The sequence below is a fragment of the Phascolarctos cinereus genome, unplaced genomic scaffold, assembly GCF_003287225.1.
Source record: "Phascolarctos cinereus isolate Bilbo 61053 unplaced genomic scaffold, phaCin_HiC Scaffold_2;HRSCAF=192, whole genome shotgun sequence".
In the NCBI taxonomy this organism is placed as follows: Eukaryota; Metazoa; Chordata; class Mammalia; order Diprotodontia; family Phascolarctidae; genus Phascolarctos; species Phascolarctos cinereus.
Window position 1 is genome coordinate 331385168 of NW_027555625.1, and position 23535 is coordinate 331408702.

Here is a 23535-nt window from a genome sequence, read left to right on the forward strand (position 1 = left end):
GACACACAGACAAAAAGAAGGGCAATTTCCCTGCACTCCAGAAGCTTACATTCTACTGAAGGGATACAACACGTAGACCTAAAAATAACCTATAAATAAAAGCGTACACAAAGTAATTTCTGGGAGGGAGAGGGTGGCAGCAATTAAAGGAGATCAGGACAGGCTTGGCACTTGAGCTAAGCTTTGAAGGAAGCCAAGATTCTACAAGGCAGAAGTGAAGAGAGAATGCATTCCAGGCCTGTGGCAAAGGCTAGGACACATGTGACATATGATGAGCACTGTAGCATCATATGTATGGAGAGCAGCCAGTAGTTCACTACGGCTGGAATATAGTGCAGAGAATAATGCACGATGAGCCAGGAAAGGTAGATAGGAGCCAGATAGGAGAGTTTAATTTTATAACAGTTTATTAGGAGTTGAATCAACACTATTTTGTTCACATCTTCTAACAACTTGTTTTGACAATGATACACAGTGCTACCTTTGAGAACAGAGATAATACCACAGGACATAGAGTAACTCTTGAAAACAACGAAGATCCATGTATAATCTCTGTCAAATTGCTTGCCTTCTCAAGGAGAGGGGAGGGGATGGAGGGAGAGAGAAAGAACTTGGAACTCAAAAGTTTTTAAAAAAATGAATGTTAGGGGCAGCTAGGTGGTGCAGTGGATAGAGTACCGGCCCTGAAGTCAGGAGGACCTGAGTTCAAATCCCACCTCAGACCAAACACTTGACACATACTAGCTGTGTGACCCTGGGCAAGTCACTTAACCCCAATTGCCTTAAAAAAAAAGTTTAAAATTATTACCTAATTGGAAAAAAAAATACAAAAATTTTCACTTGGCAAAAATAAATAGATAAATTGAAGGGATACGGCATGGCACATTACCTGTTACATTAGAAACCATATTGGGTTGTTATTTTAAAATTTTCTTTTGTAAGGAATTTGCTTTTCAGGACCTTGAACCATTGACCTTAATGTATAACTAGCCAATACAGCCTGGCACACAGAGCTGTTAAACTGGCTTTCATAGGTCATCATCAATTAATGCTTTTTTCCAGTCTGAATTCCCTTATGCCTCTTAGGAGACCTTGCAATTAAAAACTTTTTTTCACATTAAAAATAAAGAAAAAGAATGTAGATCACAAGACCTGGGAACATGTGGAATGTAATCAAAATGTGAGAAGGGGGAGTTATACAGTGCTTAAAAGATGCTGCTGGCACCCATGTACATATGGAACTGTGATACCAGACTGTCACTATGATTGTGACCCTATTGGTAGCTGGCACTGCAGGATACTCCCTGTTACTCAAGCCCCTAGTATATAAGGAAGTTTGGATAGAAAGAATTAAGACCTTGACAGATGAGAGTAAGGGGATGGGAGCACATCCAGGTCTAAGTAACAGCACAAGGTGAGTTTCTTTTCCATACTGAGGGTATACCAATTGTCCAGTGCAAAGTGTTTACAACTCTAGAGCTCCATCTGATATGGGAAGGGGCTCCACTATTCAATAAAGGCTTGGGCCTATAGGCCTTGAAGAATTAGACAATCTGAAACTATGTGGGCATCAGGTCTTCCACAGAGCATGTAAATCACAAGAGTATGACAGATCAAACTATTCCCCCATTATCAATGCATTTTAACCATTTCCTCCTGAAACAGAACACAGGGAGACCACCTCAGAAAGAATGAGAATATTCACCTTGGTACCATATGTGGTGATTTTCCTAAGAGCGTTAAGTTTTGCTAGTATTTCGTTTGAAATAAGTTAGACATATTTAAACAGCTTTGTCTGAAAAATATCTGGGAGTTTTAGTGGACTGCAAGTTCAGTGAGTCAGCAGTGTGATGTGGAAGCAATGCAATCTTGGACTACATTGACAGACAGAGCATCCAGGAATAAGAAAGTGACCATATCTGGAGTATTGTATTCTGGGTGCCATGGTTTAAGAAGGACATAACTAAGCTCAGGAGCGTCCAGAGGAAGGCAACAAAATTAGTAGAGGGCCACAAATCCATAATAATAGGTTAAAGGAACTGGGATATTTAAGCCTGCAGAAGGAAAGACTTGGGGGAGACATGATAGCTTGCTTCAATTACATGAAGGACTGTCATATGGAAGAAAGATTAGACTTGTTTTGTTTGGTTCCTCAGGTTAAAACCAGAAGCAATGAGTAGAAGTTGAAGAGGCAAATTTGGGCTTGTAAAAATTCCTAACAATTAGAGTTATCCCAAAGTGGAACGAGTTGCCAAGGGAAGTAGTAGCTTCCCTTTAGATGTCTTCAAGCAGAGGCTGGATAACCACCTGTTACATAAGGTGCAACAGAGACTCATTCTTGTGTATCAGTAGAATTAGAAGGCTCCAGAGAACCATTCCTAAAGTCTGTGAAGTGTTTTCTGGATTGAACAATATTGTAAATGTAAAGGAGAAACCCAGAAGGCCTACGTACCTATATCATGAACCTGAAAGAAACAGAGAGTGAACAGAAGACCACGAGAGTAGAGAGGATAGTGAGAACCATGAGACAAGTGCACAGGAGTTGGCCAGCTTGACTCCAAATTAGTAAATATATATATATATGACCCCATTTTTGCATGTGTTTTTATATCCCTTGTGCAGTCTTGATGAAACATGGCCATTCCATCAATTAGTCTTCTAATCAACTTCAGCATCACCTCTAACTAGGCATAAGCCTTGCTAGGATTGTTTACATCATGGCTGAGATGTGAACCACAAAAGAAACGTGATTATCTGGTTCATAAAATCCGACCCCTCCTGCTGTGGTGGGTCAGTCCTTGATTACCTGTGAGACAAGAGGCAAAGAGGTCAGGTCTTAGACTGAATCCCAGCTCTACCATTTCCTAGCTATGTCACCTTGGGCAAGTTCAATTCCCTTCCCCAATGCTGTTTTCTCATCTGTGAAAGCAGGAAAATAAAACCTGCACTACCTACTTCACAGATCTGAAGTGAGGAAAGGGATGAAATTACTACAGACTGCATTAGACTGCTTTAGACAGTGAGCTCCTTGAGAGTAGGGATTGGTTTTTTTGTTTTGCTCTGTTGTGGTTGTTTGTGGATTTTGTTTTGTTGGGGTTTTTGGAGGGAGGGGGGGATGTGCCTTTCTTTGTATCTTTGGCTTAATCTCATTAAGCCTTGGCTTCCTGATTTCTAAAATGGAAATAATACCAACTCTCCTTGTCTCCCTTATGGGGGCATGGTGAATTTTCAGATATTGGAGACACTGAAACAGAGGACAAGTGCTGTAAAGATTTCTACTATGAAGACATTGGACTAGAGAAGTCAGAATTTAGAGATGAAAAGAAGTCATGTAGTCCTATCTTCCAATTTTACATATGAGGAAACTGAGGCCCATAAAGGTTAAATGACTTGCTTAAAGTCACACAAATAGAAAGCAAAAAGAGTCAGGATTCAAATTCAGGATCTGAGACTCAGTATAGTACAGGAGAAAGCACTCTGGCTCCAGAGTCTGTGGGCCTGGATTCAAATCCTATTTCCTACACTTACTACTTATGTGACCTTAGAAAGGCCTCCATCTCTTCTGACGTAAAGCAGGAGAGTAGGACTAGACAGCTTCTGAAGACCTTCAGATCTAGCTCTGACTCCAAATCCAGTGCTCCTCCCACTACACTAAAGCTGGCTTTTTCCCCAAGATTTTTAGTAGGTACAGTTTGTGACTGAGGTGATAAATATTGAGCCGACTCCTGCCACATCGGCTGGCACAGTCAACCTCCAGTCACTTAGGATGCTAAGACTTTAAGTGAGTTCATTTATGTGAAAGCATTTTAAAAACAGCCACACTAAATAAGTGAGGAGAGGGCTGTGCAAAGTCACCAGCCTCACTTCTTCCTCCAGAGCCATATGAGTCCATTGGCAAGATGTACATCAGGATGACTGGAGATGACCCAGGATGCAGTGGGAGACCTTGGCTTTTTTAAGCTAAGGTCTTTGACAAGTCTCAGTTTGACCGGACAATGCCCAATCAGTGATTAAGGTGAGGTAAGAAATGACGCAGAGAAAGATGTCTTTTACCTAGTCAAAAACAAACAACCCCCCCTCAACACACACACACAAACAAACAAACAATCTGGGAGAGGAAGACCCTTAGGGTTTCTGGCAAAAACAAAAACAATTGCTATTCACATTCACTCAGAGCCAATGGAGCACAATGACCAAATGGAGCTTGGCCTGGGACCTACAGTGGGCCAATCAATCAAAACTAGAGTGATTTGTGATTTCTTAAGGGCCACACCAAATAAAAATAAATATGTAAGGCAATATTAAGATAGAACTTCTGATCTACCTCACAGACTTCTTACAGCCAAAACCTACATCATAATGAAGTAAGGAAGAGTAAAATTAAAGCTAAAAGACTACATACCCCTAGAGGTTCTGCTTCCTCAGGATTAAGGAATAGACTCTTTATCCTCATCCCTCCACAGAAAGCACAGAGCAGACCACTGTCTTGTTGCCTTCATTATTACTTTAACAACAGCATTGAGATTAACAACTTTGCAAAGGAACCCAGCTTAGCATGATGAGAGGAATCTAACTCAAAGTTACCCAAGTTTTTTCAATGATCCAAAATCCATGTATGCAGAATGCATGAAATTAATTCAATAATAATGTACATGTAGTTTCAGTAACAATTAGTAACTGAGCTTGGGCATGCTACACAATGGCAGGAGTCCAGTTTAGTATTGCTGTTATGTTTTTTTTCTTGACCATGTGATTTTATCTGGGTAAGGAGCCCCCTGGGAGGGCATTCTGCCACTAGGCAGATTGGTATCTTTGTTGCAACTACTAAAGTTGCCTGGGGCACTGAGCAATGATTTTCCTCAGATCACAAAATCAGGAGGTGTCAGAGCTGCGCCTCCTATGGGCCTGGTCATCTGTAGGCTAAGACTAGTTCTCTATCCACTATGCCAGGCTGCCTTCAATTAAGGGCCCACCAGTGCTCACAAATTAGGTAAAGTCTGGAGCATGGCATTCCTCAGAGTAAGGAAGTTCACTTGCCCTTAGAACTACCCATAAGACCTTCCAGGCCTCCTAATATAGCTCCAAGGGCTTCAGTTTACAAATCCTTTTAGCATCAATTAGTTCACCCAACCTAGGTAGAATAGGAAGCAAGCCAGAGATTATTGTCCCCATTCTACAGGTGAGAAAATGGAGACTGACAAAAGTTCAGGGACTTCTGAAGGTCACAGGAGTGACAAAACAGTGGCAGAACAGACAAGAATCCAGGTTAAACTCTCTTTCCACTCTAGGCCAAGGAGCACAAGAGCATTTACATGAGCTCAGGGACATATCTACAGCAAAATGACACTGTCGGTGTCATCGATCAGTAATGCTGACTATAACCAGCAGATTGAGGCTCACAGATGCACAGACCTCAGAAACTATTCCTACTACCTCCTTTAGGAGTTGAGGAAACCAAGGCTTAGTGAAGCCAGCTCTAAGGCAAACTGGTCCTGGGTATCTTCCCAGAGAAGAAGTCAAATTCAAATGCCAGCTTCCTTCATGAAGAATTCCCTGATCCCCCTAGCCTCAAGAGCATCCTCTCCTCCTCTGAAGCCCTGCAGCATCTTGTTCATGCCCCTCCTGGGGGCCCGTGTTACATCTTAAATCCTAGTGTAGTTATTTATGCCCATGTCTTCAAGACCCTACCACTATAAATTTTTAATGGGAGGGGCTGCATCCCTACTCTGTATCAATCCTAGCACCTAACACAGGATCTCACACAAAGCAAACACTAAATAAAGGTTTGTTGAATGAATATGACAGTACTATCCTTTTCTAAAGGGACACATTGTGGAATAGTGGAAATACTGGAAGTCAAGGGACTTCAACTTTGGCTCAAGTTTTAGCTCAACCTCATTCTGTGACCTTGAGCAAGTCAAAGCCTCTTAAGGCTCATCTAAAAAGTAGTGGTCTGACCAGAGATCTTTGAGGTCACTTATAGACTGAAATTCCGGGGCAGCTAGATGGTATAGTGGATAGAGTACCAACCGGGGAGTCAGGAGGTCCTGAGTTCAAATCCGGTCTCAGACATATAACACTTACTAGCTGTGTGACCCTGGGCAAGTCACTTAACCTCAACTGCCTCACCAAAAAAAAAAAAAATCTATGATCCCATGATCTATAAAATGAGCAAACTAGACTAGGTGATCCTTAAAGCTCCTTCCAGGCTCATATAGTTTACAAATCTATGATTTATGTTCTTTATGGATATTTGCTTCTAGAAGTCAGAATGTGAAGGAAAACTCAAAGAAGCCAGATCTAAGGCAAAATGGCATTAGGTATCTAATTGAGACCTCAATTTTCAAGGTTATGTGAAAGGACAAACTCAGCCACAGAATCTCTCAGAGAAGCCCTTTGTTACTCAGAGGGCAGACTATGACTATACTAAGACTGATCACATATTCAGTCTCTCCCTCCCCACTGGCTCCTTCACACCTAATATAAACAAGTTCCAATTTCCCCACTCTTATCCCATCTCTCTCCTCCCTCCCACAGACAAACTTATTAAAAAAGCTCTCTATCCCCTAAATCTCTACTTTCTCACTCACTCTCCTCAATCTTTTTTTTTTTTAAGGCAACTGGGGTTAAGTGACTTGCCCAGGTAAGTGTCAAGTGTTTGGTCTGAGGCTGGATCTGAACTCAGGTCCTCCTGTGGTTTCTGTCTTTACTTCTCTGTCTGGATTGTTCCTTCCAAGGTTACCAATGACTATGTTAACCCATGACAATGGCTTTATTTCTATTTTCCATCCCCTGTCTTCTCTGCAGCTTCTGACTCTACTGATTACCTCCTTCCTATTAGGTACTCTTCTGGCTTTAGTGACAACACATGCTCCTGGCTCACCTTCCTTCACAAGCTCCTCCTCCCCTTGAGAAAAAAGTGTATCTCCCAAGGTTTTACACTTACCCTTTCTCCTTTCTACAACTTTTCCATTTGCAACCTCATTAACTACCCATCATTTGCCTAACCAAATGCCTTCTAAATCTGTATCCAGATCTGATTCCTCTGGGCTCCTGACCAGCATCCTACTGCCCACCAGATATTTCCACCCAGATGTTCTAAAAACTTCAGTATGTAGGGGCAGCTAGGTGGCGCAGTGGATAGAGCACTGGCCCTGGATTCAGGAGGACCTGAGTTTAAATCCGGCCTCAGACACGTAACACTTACTAGCTGTGTGACCCTGGGCAAGTCACTTAACCCCACTGCCTAGCCAAAAAAAAAAAAAGCTACTACCTAAAACTTCAGTATGTCCAAAATTGAGCCTGCTTTACCTTTACCTTTCCCTCAACACCTGCTTTCTCACCTGACTTCACTTTTTTCTGTTAGTCACACCACCATTTACTCCATCACTCATGTTTACAATTTGGAGTTATCTTTGATTCTTCCTTCCTTCAATCTCCAGCTACCAAGTCCTGCAGATTCTACTTTCTTAACACCTCTCAAATCTGTCCCCTCTTCTCTCTTCCCATCTCATTCAAGCCCTGATTACTGCTTGCTTAAAACTAATGAAATAGTTTCCTAACAGGTCATCTCCCCTCTACTTTTACCCCTCCAATCCATCCTTCATGCTACTATCTGAGTAACCTTCCCTCTGCATGGATTTAACTAACACATTCCTCTACTCAAAAACCTTCAGTGCTCACAAGGAATCTTTGACCATCCATATATTCCTCATGTTTTCCCGACTCCATGCTTTTGCTAAGGCTATTACCTCTCCCTGTAATATCCTCTTCCTTTTTTTTCTGTTAAATTTTTTTTTCAAAAGGCAATTGGGGTTAAGTGATTTGCCCAGGGTCACACAGCTAGTAAGTGTTATGTGTCTGAGGCTGAATTTGAACTCAGGTCCTCCTGACTCCAGGGCTGGTGCTCTATCCACTGTGCCATCTAGAGGCCCCTGAGAGTTTCTAATGGAAGGCAAAAACAACAGCAACAAAGGAATACTCCTGTAGTTTGGTAAATAGGAGCTATACAATGAAAGGTAAATAGACTTCACCCAACATGAGGAAGAAAGAGTATTGGTTAATCCAGGAAACTTAAAAAACAACAAATGAGGAGATATACACAGTGACCTTGAGCTGGTTAGGGGGTGAGGGAAAGATGCACTGATGGTCTTAGAAAGATGAGCTAGCCATTGATTAGGGAAAAGTTAAACAAACTGTAATATAAGAATGAAATGGAATGTTACTGTTCCACAAGAAATGATTAGTATGATGAAGAGAAGCATGAAAAGACTTATATGAACCGATGCAAAGTGAAGTAAGCAGAGTCAAGAAAAAAATATGCAATGACTACAACAATGTAAACAGAAATAACAACCACCACAATTCAAAAATGAATGCTACAAAATTACAAAGAACAAGCTTGGCCCCAAAAATGAAATATGAAAAAAAAATCTCCTCCTATTTCTTTGCAGAACTAGGGGGTCTACAGGTGTGAAACACTGAACATTAACGGCATATTTTTTCCTGCTCACTGATCAGTTTTAAGGAATTTTTTCTTCTTTCTTTTTTTTCTTATTTAAAAATAATTCTTTATTATAAGAGATAGCTCTCCAGAAGTGGGGAGGGGGAAGGCTAGAGTACAGAGGGAAATCTAGGTAATAAACCAAAGATAGCAATTAAAATCTTTTTCCCCTAAAGGAGCTTAAAAGAGACAGACTGTTTTTCAGACTGTACTGTAAAGTTGTTCCTTCATTCATACTTGACTGTGATGTATAGGTATCTTCAAATTCTCAGAAGCTATGGTAACAGAACTCAAGTACTGGCAATTCTGACCAAGTTGGAAAGGCTTACAGTATAGGCCTAGTGATTGATCTCTCTTCAGAGGACCAATCTAATTAAATTGTGAAGTGACACAGAAACAGAAAGTCGGCTAGTAGGTGAGGAACTTTTTTCAGTCTGTCAAAGGCCAACTACTAAAGTGTGGCAGGGCTGTATTCTCTATCAAGTGAAGACTGTCATGTAGCCTTGTAATTTTAAAATAAGACATTCTCATGTAAGCTATATCCCTAAAGCAGTCAGTGCTCCTTAAATATTCCCAGCTGGAAAACACCAATCCCACCCACTCCTGCCTGTCTCAATCAAAAAAAAAATTCTTATGAAGCTTTAGTCTGGATTAAATTCTCATTATTTTGTCTACATGTATAAACTGCTCTTTTGGTAGGAATCAAATGTACAGTGGAAAGGGCATATAGTACATTAAAAGCAATATTTTTAAATGACACTTACATAAATGTGAATGGACAAAGATCAGGAGATGTTTGTGTCATTCTCAGTGTCATCCTCAACTCCTTACTTTGTCCCTACCCATATCCAATCAGTTGCCAAGTCCTGTGCATTCTACCTTTGTGACATCTCTTGTATAGACCCTCTGCTCTCCTGCGACTGTGTCACCACTCTGGTGCAGGCCCTCATCACCTCATGCGTGGATTACTGTAAGAGTTCTGGCTGGTCTCCTGGCCTCAAGTCTCTTCCCCACTCCTGTCCATGCTCCATAAAGATTCCTTTTCAATAGACCCCAGTGGCTCCTTCTTATCTCCAGTATCAAAGACAAGACCTTGCTTGGCATTCCAAGCCCTTCACAACCTGGTGCGTTCCTATCTTTCCAGCCATCTTCTATCTTACTCCCTCCACTTTGCGATCCAGTGACACTAGCCTATTGTTCCTCCCACAGGACACTCCATCTCCCAAGTGAGCATTTTAAAATTCTCTCCTTCCTCATCTCCATCTCCTTGCCTCCCTGGCTTCCTTCAAGCCCCAACTAAAATCTCACCTTCTACAAAAAGCCCTTCCTGATTCTTCTTAGTACTAGGACCTCCCCTCTGAGATTATCTCCAATTTATCGTGTGTGTGTGTGTGTGTGTGTGTGTGTGTGTGTACAATCTCTCTATTACATATACATATATACATGTGTGTATGTATGTACACACACACACAATTTGTACGTAGTTGTTTGAATGTTGTCTCTCCCATTACACTGTGACCTCCCTGAGAGCAGGGACTGTCTTTTGCCTTTCTTTGTACCATGCTAGCACTCTGCACAGTACCTAACACATAGAAGGCACTTAATAAATATCTGTTCACTGAGACAAAAAAAAAAAGAGTAAAAATTTCCAGGACCTTCCTATTACCTACTGAATAAGTTCAAACTCCTCTGCTTATTATTCAAAGCCTTTCACAACCAGGCACCACTCTGTGATTCAGCCAAATTGGCCTTCTCTCTACATACCTCCCCCACTGAAACACGCATTTCCTGTTCTTCTCTGTTTACATCAGGTATTTTTGTTTTAAGTTCTTATTTATACTTTAAGAATCCATGATTTTGTAAGTAGTAGTTCCTCCACTAATGTATAACAGATTCCTCCATGTATGCCTTGGCAGACTGTCTTCATGACTAACTGTGGTTTAAAAAAAAAATCATCATCTACGGTCAACCTGTTGAGAAAGAGCCTCTCCATACCTTAGCCAGACTGGTCCTAACACAACAGACACAACATATTGCCAGGTCAGAGAAAGACACTCAACTATTTCTGTTTCCTCAGGTATAAAACATAACTACCTATCCTTCAACTCAGGCCTGGCCTGCTACTCACAGCCGCCAATCTCATCAAGATAGTGCCAAGCATCAAGTGTTCAAGGGCTGCCTGAGCTTATGCTCCCCTGGCACAGCCTTCTAGACGTCAGGTTCACTTGTATACCAGGGTAAGGCATTAGAAGACTTTCAGGTCATAATAAAATTATTTTAAAAAAAATAAATGTATAAGATCAGAGGTGAAACAAGGATGTCCATTATCACCAGTTATTCAATATTGTAATAGAAATGTTAGCTTCAGCAATAAGAGAAGAAAAAGAAATTGAAGGTATTAGAATAGACAAGAAACAAAGCTATCACTCTTTGCAGATGATATGATGATATATTTAACAGAACAAAGGAAAAAACTACTTGAAATAATAAACAGCTTTAGCAAAGTTGCAGGCTATAAAATAAGCCCACAAAAATCATCAGTATTTCTATATATTACCAACAAAGCCCAACAGCAAGAGATAGAAAGAGAAATTCCATTTAAAGTTACTGTAGACATCATAAAATATTTGGGAGTCTACCTGCCAAAACAAACCCAGGAGCTATATGAACACAATTACAAAATACTTTTCACACAAATAAAGTCAGATATAAATAATTAGAAAAATATCAGTTGCTCATGGATAGGTTGAATTAATACAAGAAAAATGACAATTCTACCTAAATTAAATTACTTATTCAGTGCCATACCAAACTACCAAAAAATTATTCTACAGAGCTAGAAAAAACAATAACAAAATTCATCTAGAAGAACAAAAGGTCCAGAATATCAAGGAAATTAATGAAAAGAAATGCAAGGGAAGGTAGCCTAGCCGTACCAGATCTTCAATTGTATTATAAAGCAGCAGTCATCAAAACTACTTGGTACTGGCTAAGAAATAGAGTGGTGGGTCAGTGGAATAGGTCAGGTAAGCAAGACACAATAGTCAATGACTATAGCAATCTACTATTTGATAAACCCAAAGACTCCTGCTTCTGGGATAAGAACTCACTAACAAAAACTGCTGGGAAAACTGGAAAACAGTGTGGCAGAAACTAGGCACAGACCAACATCTTACACTCTATACCAAGATAAAGTCAAAATGGGTACATGATTTAGACACAAAGGCTGATACTATAAGCAAACTAGGTGAGCAAGGAATAGTTTAGCTGTTACATCTACAGAGAAGGGAAGAACTGATGACCAAACAAGAGACAGAGAGCATTATGAAATGCAAAATGGATGATTTTGATTACATTAAATTGAAAAGTTTTTGCACAAACAAAGCCAATGCAATCAAGATTAGAAGGGAAGCAGAAAGCTGGGAAACAATTTTTACAGCCAGTGTCTTTAATAAAGGCTTCATTTCTAAAATATAGAGAGAACTGAGTCAAATATATAAGACTACAAGTCACCACACAACTGACAAATGGTTATGGATATGAATAGGCAGTTTTCAGAGGAAGAAATTAAAGCTATCTACAGTGATGTGAAAAAATGCTCTAAATCACTATTGATTAGAGAAATGCAAATCAAAACAACTCTGAAGTACCACAATCACACCTATTAGAATGGCTAACATGACAAAACAAGTAAATGATAAATGTTGGAGAAGATGTGGGAAAACCAGAACACTAATGCATTGTTGGTGGAGTTGTGAATTGATCCAACCATTCTGAAGTGCAATTTAGAACTATGCCCAAAGGGCTATAAAATTGTGTATACCCTTTGACCCAGCAATAGTTCTTCTAGGGCTGTATCCCAAAGAGATCATCAAAATGGGAAAAGCACCCACATGTACAAAAATATTTATAGCAGCTCTTTCTGTGGTGGCAAAGAATTGGAAATTGAGAGGATGCCCATCAATTGGGGAATGGCTGAACAAATTGTGGTATATAAATGTAATGGAACACTACTGTGCTATAAAAAATGATGAGCAAGTGGACTTCAGAAAAACCTGGAGAGATTTATATGAACTGATGCTCAGTGAAATGAGCAGAACCAGGCGAACACTGTACATAGTAACAGCCACACTGTGTGACAACTGACTTTGATAGACTTAGCTCTTCTGAGCAAGCACGGATCTAAGACAACTCTAAAGGACTCATGATGGCAAATGCTATCCACATCTAGAGAAAGAACGTAGGATTCTGAATGGAGACGGAAGCATACTATTTGCTCTCCTTTTCTTTTGTTGTTTTGTTTTGTTTCTTCTTACTCTTGGTTCCTCCCATTGGTTCTAATTCTTCACTATATCATGACTAATGTGAAAATATATTTAATATGAAGGTGACCTCTCTCCTCAAATTTATCCTAGAACTTTACAGGGACCTCTCCTTTTGCACTTACCCACCCCTCTCTTATGTCATAATTATTTGTTTAATTAATTAATTGAATTCCCCCCATCCCACCCCCATCCTTATGGCTCAGCTCCTTGAGAGGAGGGTCTGTGTCTTATCTATCCTCCTGTCTCCAGTACTTATTACATGGCCTTGCACAAGTTGGTATTTAATAAATGTTTTAGAAACAGAAATGAAATAAGTTGAGCCCACCCCAGGCTGAGGCAATCCATAAAAAAGTATTTGAATATTTCTCAAAAGGGAGGACATGGCAGAAGCTAATCCTTTCCAACCTACCTTCTTCTTCAGTTTGTGACGGGCTCGCTTGGCTGCCTTGGCACTGTTGAGGGGTTTGGGTTCAGTACTGTTGATGTAGTCCAGCAGTTCATCCACATCCCGATGGTCCACAGCTGGCTCACCTGGGCCACTTCCTGCCAGACCCATCTTCTGGGGCAGCTCCTCTTTCCTCTTCGTCAGCCGTGAGCGCAGCTTCTCTCGGATCTCAGCATAGTTGCGACTTGTCGGGGCAGCGGGGGGCTGGAAGAGGGGCGTCCTGATGTTAGACTCCGAGCTTGGGAAGCCCACACCTTTCCAGCCCCCAATGCAGGCTGTGTAGTGAGACATAAGAACATTCTTCTTTCCAGAACTAGAAGCAAGGGCCAAGTGGCGCCAATCCTGCCTCTGCTCAGAGATCAGCTTCTCCCCTCAGCAGACTCCACTGAACTCAGCTTAGGCCCTGAGTCTGGCTGGGGCAATCCAAAGCTTTCACAGAATAGCACAGCTCAGGGGGAAGAGAGCCACGCAGAGGACTCAGCTAACTAAAGTGCCCCCTCTCCCTGTCTCCTGTTGGTCTCCGAGGACTCACTCACCGCGTTGTGTCCAAAGAACTCGCAGTAGCAGCAATCACAGAATTTCCCATCTTTCTGAGTGGTGGAGGATGAGGCGCAGGAGCTTCGCTCTGAACTGCTGTCCTCATCCTCTCCCAGCCCCTCATCTGCATCACATGACTGTGGTGGGTGGCAGCCAGTACCATTTGTAAACTTGTGCCCCTTGCATCCAGGGTCTCTGCGGATAGCAAAACAAGCAGTGCGAATGTGTTAGCAGAAGCCATGGCAAGGCAAAGAGAGGCACTTCCATGTCATAGCCAAGAACAACCCATTAAGTAATATTTCGCTGCCTAATACCCCTGCTACCTTAAGTCTGGGGGTCTACCCTGCTATTGGGTTATCAGAACTTAGAAGAGCCCACCCTCCAGCCCAAGTGAGTCAGAGAGCTGAAGCAGCTTCTCTGGATTTTCCTAGGCACTAGTGACATATTTAGGATGTCTCAGGATAGACAAAACCAGAAAGGGCCATAGAGAACTCAGGCTAGGAAGGAGAGGGAAAGAAAGTTAGCTTTGGTACTCACTTCTCAAGCAATAGCTATAGTAATAGCTAACACTGATACAGCATTTACCATGTACGAAACACTGCGCTTTACAGTAATTTACAACTATTATTTCACACAGAGGCCAGGGCCAAAGGCTGAGGTTTAGGTAACAGATCAACAAACTGAAAATAGGGTCCCAATAAACAGTCCTCTGTATATCAAAAATTACCAATTTGAACTTTAATCCCTGCCATGAAAGAGAGAAAGAACAGGATACTGCTAACAGCTAGGTTGGGGGAAGGAAAGTTCTGAGAATCTTGACTATATCTCAGAATTTATACTAGTCACCTCTGATTTTCTACTTCTTGCTTCCTGTAAAGAATACCACCCCCCAATTTCCCCCCACATTCCTTGGGTTGTTTCCACATTCCTTGACTTTCACAGCCCCATCCACTGCAAGTCTACCAATACTTCTATATACTGACCTGTTAGTGCTGGGAAGCTGATGTGAGGCAGCTTGAGGGACCAGAGACCCAGTGCAGTGCCCGTTGCAGGGGTGATTACACCCTGAGAGTGGAGGAGGCATCTTCAGAAGCGGCATGTTGGCAGAGGATAGGTGAGGGCTCTTACATGGTGCTGGGCTATGTGGGGCAGCAATGGCAGCAGCAGCAGCGGCAGGTGACTCAGAAGGTGTCTTGGGCACTGGAGCATGATCGTTGGGGACAGGTGTGGGGAAAGATGCTGCCTGGGCAGCAGGGGTTAGGTGGGCATGGGGTGGAGATCCAAAGGGTCCTGAGTGAGCAGGGATCAGTGATGCTGGTGGTTGGGGATGGCCAGTGGGACTGTTGGGGGGGGCGGTGAGGTCTGAGTGCCGGTGATGTTCAGAGGAGTGGAAGGCCTCACCTGCAAGCAGATAGGAGTGAAGAAGTATCAAGGAAGGTCAGGAGAAAGGAAGCCAGTCACCTCCAGAAAGGGAGGAAGGGAAAGGAATGCATAAATGATCATTTTCACTTTTGTAGAATAAACTGTATCCCTAGGTAGGCACACAGAGGATCAATGCCAAGTTTATGGAAGGAGGCTAAGTCCTGGATATAGTCAAAGCCCTTCCACATTCTCCCAAACTTGGAGCGAAAAAAAGACTAGGCTCTGGAGCTGAGCATGAATCTTTATAATGATGTTCTGCCGAGGAGCAAGCCAAGCAGCTCTGTGATCAAAGGAGAAAGAACCTAGAATGCCCTATTCATACTGGTGGGCTCTAAAAATATCCTTGGTCAATTCCATCCTGAAGGGTGCTACTATCTGAATATGCTATGAATTTCACTGATTTTTTAAAAAGTCCTAAACAGAAGAAAAACCAGTCTATGATCTTTTAAAGCTTCCAAGGCTTCATCCAAGAATTCTCATTGCAGGAGCTGGAAGCATCATCTTCTTGAGGGTGATTAAGCTTCAGGACAGAAACAGTCTTAAATAAGGGCAGAGAACTAATCCATCTACAAGGTTTTACAAGTCCTGGGATGTGTCTCTTTGAACAGGAGATCAGAAAGGTTGTATTGCTACCAGTGGGCAGAGAAATCAGAGATAAGAAATTCCGTGGGATCCCTCCAGCAAGAAGATGTTTTAAGAGGGACTGACTTCCAAGCACTGTGGTCCCAAGACAATTCAACAAATAAAAAGAATGCCAGAAGAGGGTTATGGATGCCTTGCTGTGAAATGAAGTTCAGCATCTGAGCTGGCTACAGGAAGTCTGGAATGTGCCTCATTCTTGGAAAGATGGCTGAATGCACCAGAGGAGCTCCTCTCAGGCTAGGGGACCTCAGAAGTCAATACTACCACCATCCCTTCCTGTATGACTAGAAGGAGAGGAGCAAAGACATCATCTTCCCTTGCATCAGGAACCAATAAAACAGCAGGGATTAAACCATGCCTAGGGCTCCAAGGGAAGCTCATACGATCCAAAGTGGAGAAAAGAGGTTCCAATTCCACCATCTCCTAACTGGAAAGGCTCAAAAAAAAAAAAGCCACAAACAAGGAAGAGGGACTATTAGTGAGGAGCAAGCCTCAATCCCCAAGCCAAAGGGACCAAGTCCAGCCCAGAGGTAGCAGCAAGAGGCACAGAAACAGAAATATTTCTACTTCCACCAGGGCAGTTATTGCTAGGCACCCTGGGCCCTGCTCCTCTGGTACATCTGGGCAGCAGGTACAGACCTGGTGGAATGGGTCTTCTGAATATGGTCTTGAACTGCTTGGGAAGTGTTTTGCAGAACTTGAGTGAGGCAGGCAGAGAAGCCTGGCAGGACCCCACTGGAAACCACCAGAGAGGACAGCACCTGGCTGTAGGGGCAGGTCTTCTGGCCAGGGGCCCCCAAAGTGGGGTGATGTAATCTGGAGATGGGGAGTGGAGAGGGGTGAGACTGGAATATTTGTTACCTGAAATAAAGGCAGAGGGAAAGGAGGATTTCTCCTCTGCAGTTTAAGGGGCTTTCTCAGGCACCTCATAGGTTGACTCTCCCAGCTCAAAGCAGGCCACCTCCAACTCTCTGAGAGATAGGAAAAGCCCAGAATACTTAGTGGGCATTCTGCACAAAAATAAATATGAACAAAGTATAGCCTGGCTCCCAAGGACTCTCAGCACAACACTGTTGTGCTGAGCTCAGCTTCTCAGTTCAGATCCAAGGTATGCTTTTTCTAGGCCTTATGGTATTGTCTCAGTCTAAAAAGAATTTTCCAACCCCCAAATACCTTAACAATAAGACCAGCCCCAAAATGCCCATGTGATCTACTGATCTCCTTTGGGAGGGAAGAGAATGCCGCTATGCCCATTTTGTAGGTAGGGAAAAATGAAGTTAAGGAAAGCATAGCCTTTGTTCAGTTCAACAAGGCAGTGTGTGGCGATACTGGTGTTAGATCTCCAGGGATCTCCCTCTTGGTTTCCTGGTGGATATCCCCTGCACCAATTCCTTTTCCCATTTGGACATTAATGTGCAGCTGTTAACAGTGATCTGACATAAGGCATATTTGATATAACGTAGGTGAGTCTCCCTAGCCAGGACCTAGAAACTTCACGGCTTGTCTATCAATTATTCCTTTAGAAGAGGGCAAAGGGCCTGGCTGTCCAATTAGAGGGAGAGGGCTCTGGTGAGCTTGAGACTCACCAGGTGCAGCAGGAGGGCCCCCAGTCGAGGGGCCCTGCATGGTACCGCCAGCCTGCTGGGAGCTCCAGAGGCCTGAGAGTTTGTGTGCAGACAGGAACGAGCTGGGATCCCAGTCCCCTGAGTTCCCATGGCATGAGGAGGAGGACGATGATGACGAGGAAGAAGAAGAGGAAGAGGAGTGGGAGCCACCCCCACAAGACTGTGACTTGCAGGACGTGTGTGATAATGAGACCTGGAGGAAGGGGAAAAAAATGATCAACACAGAGCACCTTCCTTCCTGCAACAGCTCCCTCTGCTTTCAGTCTCTCAGGAAAGGAGGCCCTCCTGCAGGAACGTTCTGCCACGGCCCAAGCAACATCCACCATGATCCTAAGAAACAAAGAAAATCAACATCCCACTGCCCTGCTGCAGAAATAAAGCTGGGCCTGAGAGGCAGACAGAAAGCTGAGCTAGAAGTCAAAGAAGGCCAGAATCTTGGAGAAAAGGAAACAGAGACCACTTAGAGAGCAACCCAGCCCCAGAAAGACAAGTGCCCTTGAGGGAACAGTCAGGATTAATGGGCTGGCCAAAAGGACTGACAGGCAGATCAGGCACTCACTCTAAAACTAAACAATGCCTGGTAATGGTAGAAAATTTGGAGGGAGGGAAGGGAGAGGTAAACCAGATTTGAGTATCAGTATGGCAAGAGCCAGATCACCAAGCTTTATAACAAAGAGGCCCCCAATGGCACATGCTTGATTTTGTTTTATATATTTTTATGGGGCTGGTCCTTTGAAACTTGTTAATATGGCTAATTCCAAGCCTTCAAAACTGGTCCTCAGGCCTCCATAGGGTACTGGTTGCCTTTCATGATGCTACAGAACTGAGCAGAAAAAATAGGGAGGAAGCATGGTACAGTGGAAAGAGCACTGGACTTGAGTCAAAAGTCTCAGAAGACCTAGTTTTGAGTTCCAATTTTGCCACTTACTATTTGTGTGACCTTGGACAAGTCACTTGGACAAGTCACAAGTCATACCTCTATAAGACTCAGTATCCTCCTCTGTAAAATGAGGTCTAGATGACCTGGTAAGGGCCCTTCCAGCTCTAATAGTCTGCGAAATAGCAGCTACGGGGCCAGGGTTGCTACCATCCATGCAGCCGTGCCCTTCAGGCTGCTCTCACAGACTGTTCCAAGGGAGTAACAGGCCACCTAGTCCTCTCTCCTCTTTCCAAAACCTGATTCCAGAGTTTTGCTGCCACCTCAAAACAGTGACTCCAGCCTCTCGGTGCATGGGTCAGTGGAGTCATCCAACAGAAGTCACCTGAGGGGATATATAAGGAGACATATATCCCCTCAGAACAGAAACTACAGGATCTTTTCTGAGGCATCTCCAACATCTTCCCCCACACATTTTGAGACTTGGACAAATTCTGGTTTACGGGCACCTTCTCTGTAATCGTGGGACACAGTGTACCTACCGCCAGGGACTGTTCTTGAAGGGCCTTCCTTTCCTCATCCTCCACACTCTTTCGGCAGCTCTGGCAGATCCATAGAGGCATCTCTCCCAACAGGTTCTGAACGATGGTTGGCACAAAGTCAGGTGGGAGTCTCTCCCCAGAGGAGACCAGCCCATTGTGGGAAGGGCCTCCCCAGTCCTTGCGCTCCCGGTGGCACAACAGGCAGCAAGTCTGCACTGACTCATCAGAAGTTGGGAGAATCTGCATGACAGACACAAACAAGGTTCCTCAGGGGGTGAGGCTGGAGGGAGGGAGAGGGAAGACATCTACTGGGGACCAAGCAGTCAGGTAAGGATTGCTGAGAAATTGGGAAATTCCAGTAAAAAGAGAAATGATCAGGTCTAACTAAAGCTCCTTATTTACCCAGTTGCCTAGGCAGTCTATATAGGAATCAGCATGTGACTAAAGCAAAAATAAAAACCAAAACCATATCCAGTAGAAAGTCAATCCAGTTCTTTGGGGGAGAATATAGGTTTGGGAGGGACCAATATAATCGTACTTGGATCATCCTAGCATTCTAGCTGTATGGATCTAACCAATCCAAACTGGAAGGGGTAGGAGGGAAGAGGGGACATGATGGCAACCCAGTATTTTAACTATAAACCCAACTCAAGAGACAAAACTCTCCATGTTCTATTCAGCACAGCACTGAGAGCCCCTTCCTAAAACTATCTTGCTCCAGAATACTAGACACCTACAAGGAATCCAATCACTGCAGTGATAAAAGTATCAACTTCTCCAGAAGAAACCTAGTACAGGAAATGCAATACTCCCAGCATTACATCAACTCCTCAAATTGGCCCCAGATACAGAATTTTTGCATTAAGTTATTTTTTGTTTTGTTTTAATCTGCAATGTATAGTTATACTGGCACTCAGCCTGCGATTTATTGCCTGGGTAGCTTATTAAGGGGGGGGGGGGGAAGACACCTCTAACTAGTTCCAAAAGTATAACAAAATATCTCACGTTGCATTGGATGCTCAGAAGAGAGACACTTGTAGGAGTTCAAGTGATAGAAATGTGATGTTCGACACTTCCATAATTGCTGCTCATGGAGTCTCTGCATAGAATTCCTTTTGGGAAGCTAAGCAGCTGTTTAGTAGTTGCTGCAAAATAACATGTCTAGAACTCAGCAATGGAGAACAGTGCGTCCCATGGAAACTCTAAAGGGCATTCACAAGAGCTGTATCCAATGAGAACAACTGGGAACTTCACAGACGCATAGAATTTAGTGCTAGAAGGGTCATTAAAGGTCATCTAGCCTAACACACTCAACTGAAAGGTGAGGAAAACAAGGGGCTCAGATAGGTCATATCACTTGCCCAAGGTCATACTAGCAGCAGAGCTGAGACCTGAACCCAGGACAAGGGAGTTTAAATGCAGTGAGTATTCCTTTCGTCCTACCAAAGACACTGAGTCATTTGGACCTCATAGATATAAGGTAGCAGGCACAGGCATGGAGCTGACCTTGGCCCTGCTACCTCCCATACGATAATCATTAACCATCCAACCTCATCACTAGTCCATTGGAAATCCAGTTTACCTTGAGGGCAGCAATTGGAAGCTTTCTTTTAAAAATAATTATACACATCACTTCAAAATGAAAACTGATGAAGCAAACTTTTACAGGTATTCACACTTTTAAAAATGAATTTCTACATACAGTATTCCACAACAACATATTAGCTACTCTTCTGTATCTCCTATTGATCTTTGCATTTAGGCATCTATTTTTTCTTTTATAAAAGCAGCTTACATTTATACAGTACTTTAGGGCTTCCAAAGCACTTTCCTCATGACAACTCTGTAAAGTCGGTGGTTTAAGTATTATTATTTCCATTTTAATGATTGAAAAAAAACACCTGCCCAAAAGTTAAGTGACTCACCAGCTAGTAAGCAGAAGAACCAGGACTCAAACCCAGGTCTACTGACTCCAAAGCCAGCGAAGTATCCTTTCTACTATGTACCATGCTACCTCTCTAAAGTAAATGGATATAGTTTCTTATGGTTCTACTTCTCTTCACATCAGTTTATACTACTTCATTCCAGTTTTTCTTTATATATATTCATTTTAAATGGAATTGTAGTCTTCCATTACATTAATCTACTACTGTTATTCAGCCATTCACTGTTGGACACTTAGGTTGTTCCAGTTCTCTGCAATCACAAATAATATTGCTCTATGTGTTTAACTGAATCTTTTTTTTCCCTCTTCGTAACACTCAGAGGGTACATACCCAATAACAGGATTATTGGATCAAAGGACATGATTATTTTGGTGACTGTGTTGTCAGACTGCATTCCAAAAAGAATTCTAACAATCTGCAATTCCAGTTATAGGTATGTGGTTACCATTTTCTCCTCGACCCTGCCAAGCATTGAGTTGTGCCGCTTTTAGTTATCATACTGGAAGTGACTGGTTCTGATATTCCTCAATAACTAGGTGCCCAAGAGGAAGAGCCCGAGACAATTCCTACATCACATTCCCTATAACGCTCACCTTGGTTTCAGGACACACAGAATGTCATCCCATGGGAATTTGACTTGAAGGTCCCAGCTATTTAGGAGAGAACAGCAGAAACACAAAGGCTAGGAAGCTGCGCTGCCTCAATCCAGGAAAGGATTTCTCCCTCTACCATCCCTCTCCTTAACCCAGGCCCTGCTTCAGGCACCCTCTGATTTGCTACATCCTTCCCACCAACCCTGCCTCCCCATCCCCCATCTTCCCTCCACTGAGCACAGAGCTCCAAAGCCCACAACACAGGGGCCCCTGCTGCCCCCAGCAGAGAGCCCTCCTCCTGCCAGGATTCTCTCTCACCAGATGTGTGCCATGGGAAGCAAATCTCAGCTCCCTTCACTGCTCTTTCATTGCTCTCACACAATAAACCTGGGTCCTGAAGGTTTGTTCGTTCCCTGAGTGGCAGGTGGCAGCTCCAACAGTCACTGAGTGTGACAGCCATGGAGAGCACAAGTGCTAGACCAGAGAAAGGTCCCCCATTGTCTGCCGAGGGCAGGGAACTCCTGGACAATTGGCAGCAACATTAAGAGGCTGCATCGAAACACACGGTGCTCTCCTGAGCTGGAAGGGGAGGAAAAGAGGCCAACGATGAAGCTGAAGCACACAGAGAGAAAGGTGTTTTCATTCCCACTGCAATAGAGGCACTCTCAAGAAGCTGAATGGGAGATTTTTCAGGAAATGGGCTTTTTGATCAGATATTTTTCCCAAAATGCTATAGGAGAAGGATCATAGGACTATATGGGTGGGACCTTAGAGATTATCTGGTCCAACTCCCTCATTTTACAGATGAGGAAAAAATAAGGGATAAGGGAGAGAAGATGGGCAACTCCATCCAAAATTACAGAGGTCAAAACCAGGAAAGCAGACATTAAGAGTATCAGCTGGCTCCTTAAACTGGCGAGCACTGTCATGTGGCTATCATTATGTCTAATAGAAATCTCTCCCTTTTGAGTGTATACAGAGGCATGTCAAAAACGTGTGTATGACGTGTGCATATAAACATTACAATCTCTATTTCATGTGACAAACATATAAATACCATCCACTTTAGACTATTACCTCTCCAAGGGCAAGAATCACTCGTTTAACTCTGGAACAAGTAAGAAGATTTGGAATATTCCTAAGGCAATGGATGAGGAAATGAAGTTCTGTACCATGAAGGTTCTTAAGTTGCTGGTTTGATTCTTTTCACAATGGCCTGGCTTTAGAACTGAAACCTCATTTCAAAAGGGCAGGCTAGGTTTAATCAGCAAGGAGCCGAAGGCACATGCCTGTGATCAAATACCAACGAGGCAGTTGGGAATGGGGGGGGGGGTCGGTATCTGGTCTTCCTCAAGATATTCTGTGACAGCTGTGCCTGTCACATTGAAATGCACCATCTTGTTCCCTCTATTCTGTGACTACAGTAGTATGAGAAGGCTGGGCTCTCTCCCTCAGACACAAAGGCTTCTCCTATCTAGGAGAGTTAGCACCCTCCCTGCAGGTGGGAGTAGAATGCCACTCCCCCTCCTACCCCTACCTGGCCCCTCCAGGTATCTAGTTAGTAGGCAAGGATGCCATGGAACATTAGAGAGAGATTAATACCTCATCTGGGAAGAAAGTGCACCCAACTCCCCAGAAGACGACATATCCTGAAATCAGACATCTACCCAAGTGTCTCTAGCTCTGAGGGGAGGATGAAGAATTGCAGAATCCTGACCAGTTGATTAGCACTGCTGCTCTACAGAAGTAATCTGGAGGTTTTCTATGGCTGCCAGACTACGCCTTGGGCCACTCTTCCTCAGAGTGCCCTATTCTGAATTCCATTCCTAGAAATAAAAGATTTGATACTACACATTTTTAACTCTGCCTGGGTTATTACTCTGAACTTTCCTTCGTAACCTAACCAATTAGTTATGGTCACCATGCAACACTGCTTAACCAGTCATTTGATTAGTCACTGATAGCATCCAAGAACCAGCAGGGGCCCAATCCCTATCTGAGCTGGAACCTCAATTATTGCATCCCTTATAAAAGGTCATCCAGCCTACACTTAAATACTTCCAGTAAAGGGAATTTCA

General features: G+C 43.1%; 1 protein-coding gene across 7 annotated transcripts in view; it reads right to left on the reverse strand.

The window, feature by feature from the left end:
• The window catches only part of FAM193B (family with sequence similarity 193 member B), a 43317-nt gene that overhangs the window by 7413 nt on the left and 12369 nt on the right, over positions 1-23535 (reverse strand). For 4 of the 7 annotated variants that reach the window (XR_013484814.1, XM_078150294.1, XM_078150293.1 and 1 more), the window contains exons 2-7: positions 18919-19158; positions 17461-17692; positions 16514-16690; positions 14794-15211; positions 13810-14005; positions 13238-13477 (exon numbers count right to left, since the gene is read on the reverse strand). Coding sequence is in view for 6 of the 7 variants with exons in the window: in XM_078150294.1 (XP_078006420.1) it covers positions 13238-13477; positions 13810-14005; positions 14794-15211; positions 16514-16690; positions 17461-17692; positions 18919-19158 (1503 nt within the window). In the remaining variant the exon portion in view is untranslated. Of the gene's footprint in view, positions 1-13237; positions 13478-13809; positions 14006-14793; positions 15212-16513; positions 16691-17460; positions 17693-18475; positions 18558-18699; positions 18762-18918; positions 19159-23535 lie in introns of those variants that run through there. The other 3 variants (XM_078150296.1, XM_078150297.1, XM_078150295.1) reach the window with 3 other exon arrangements.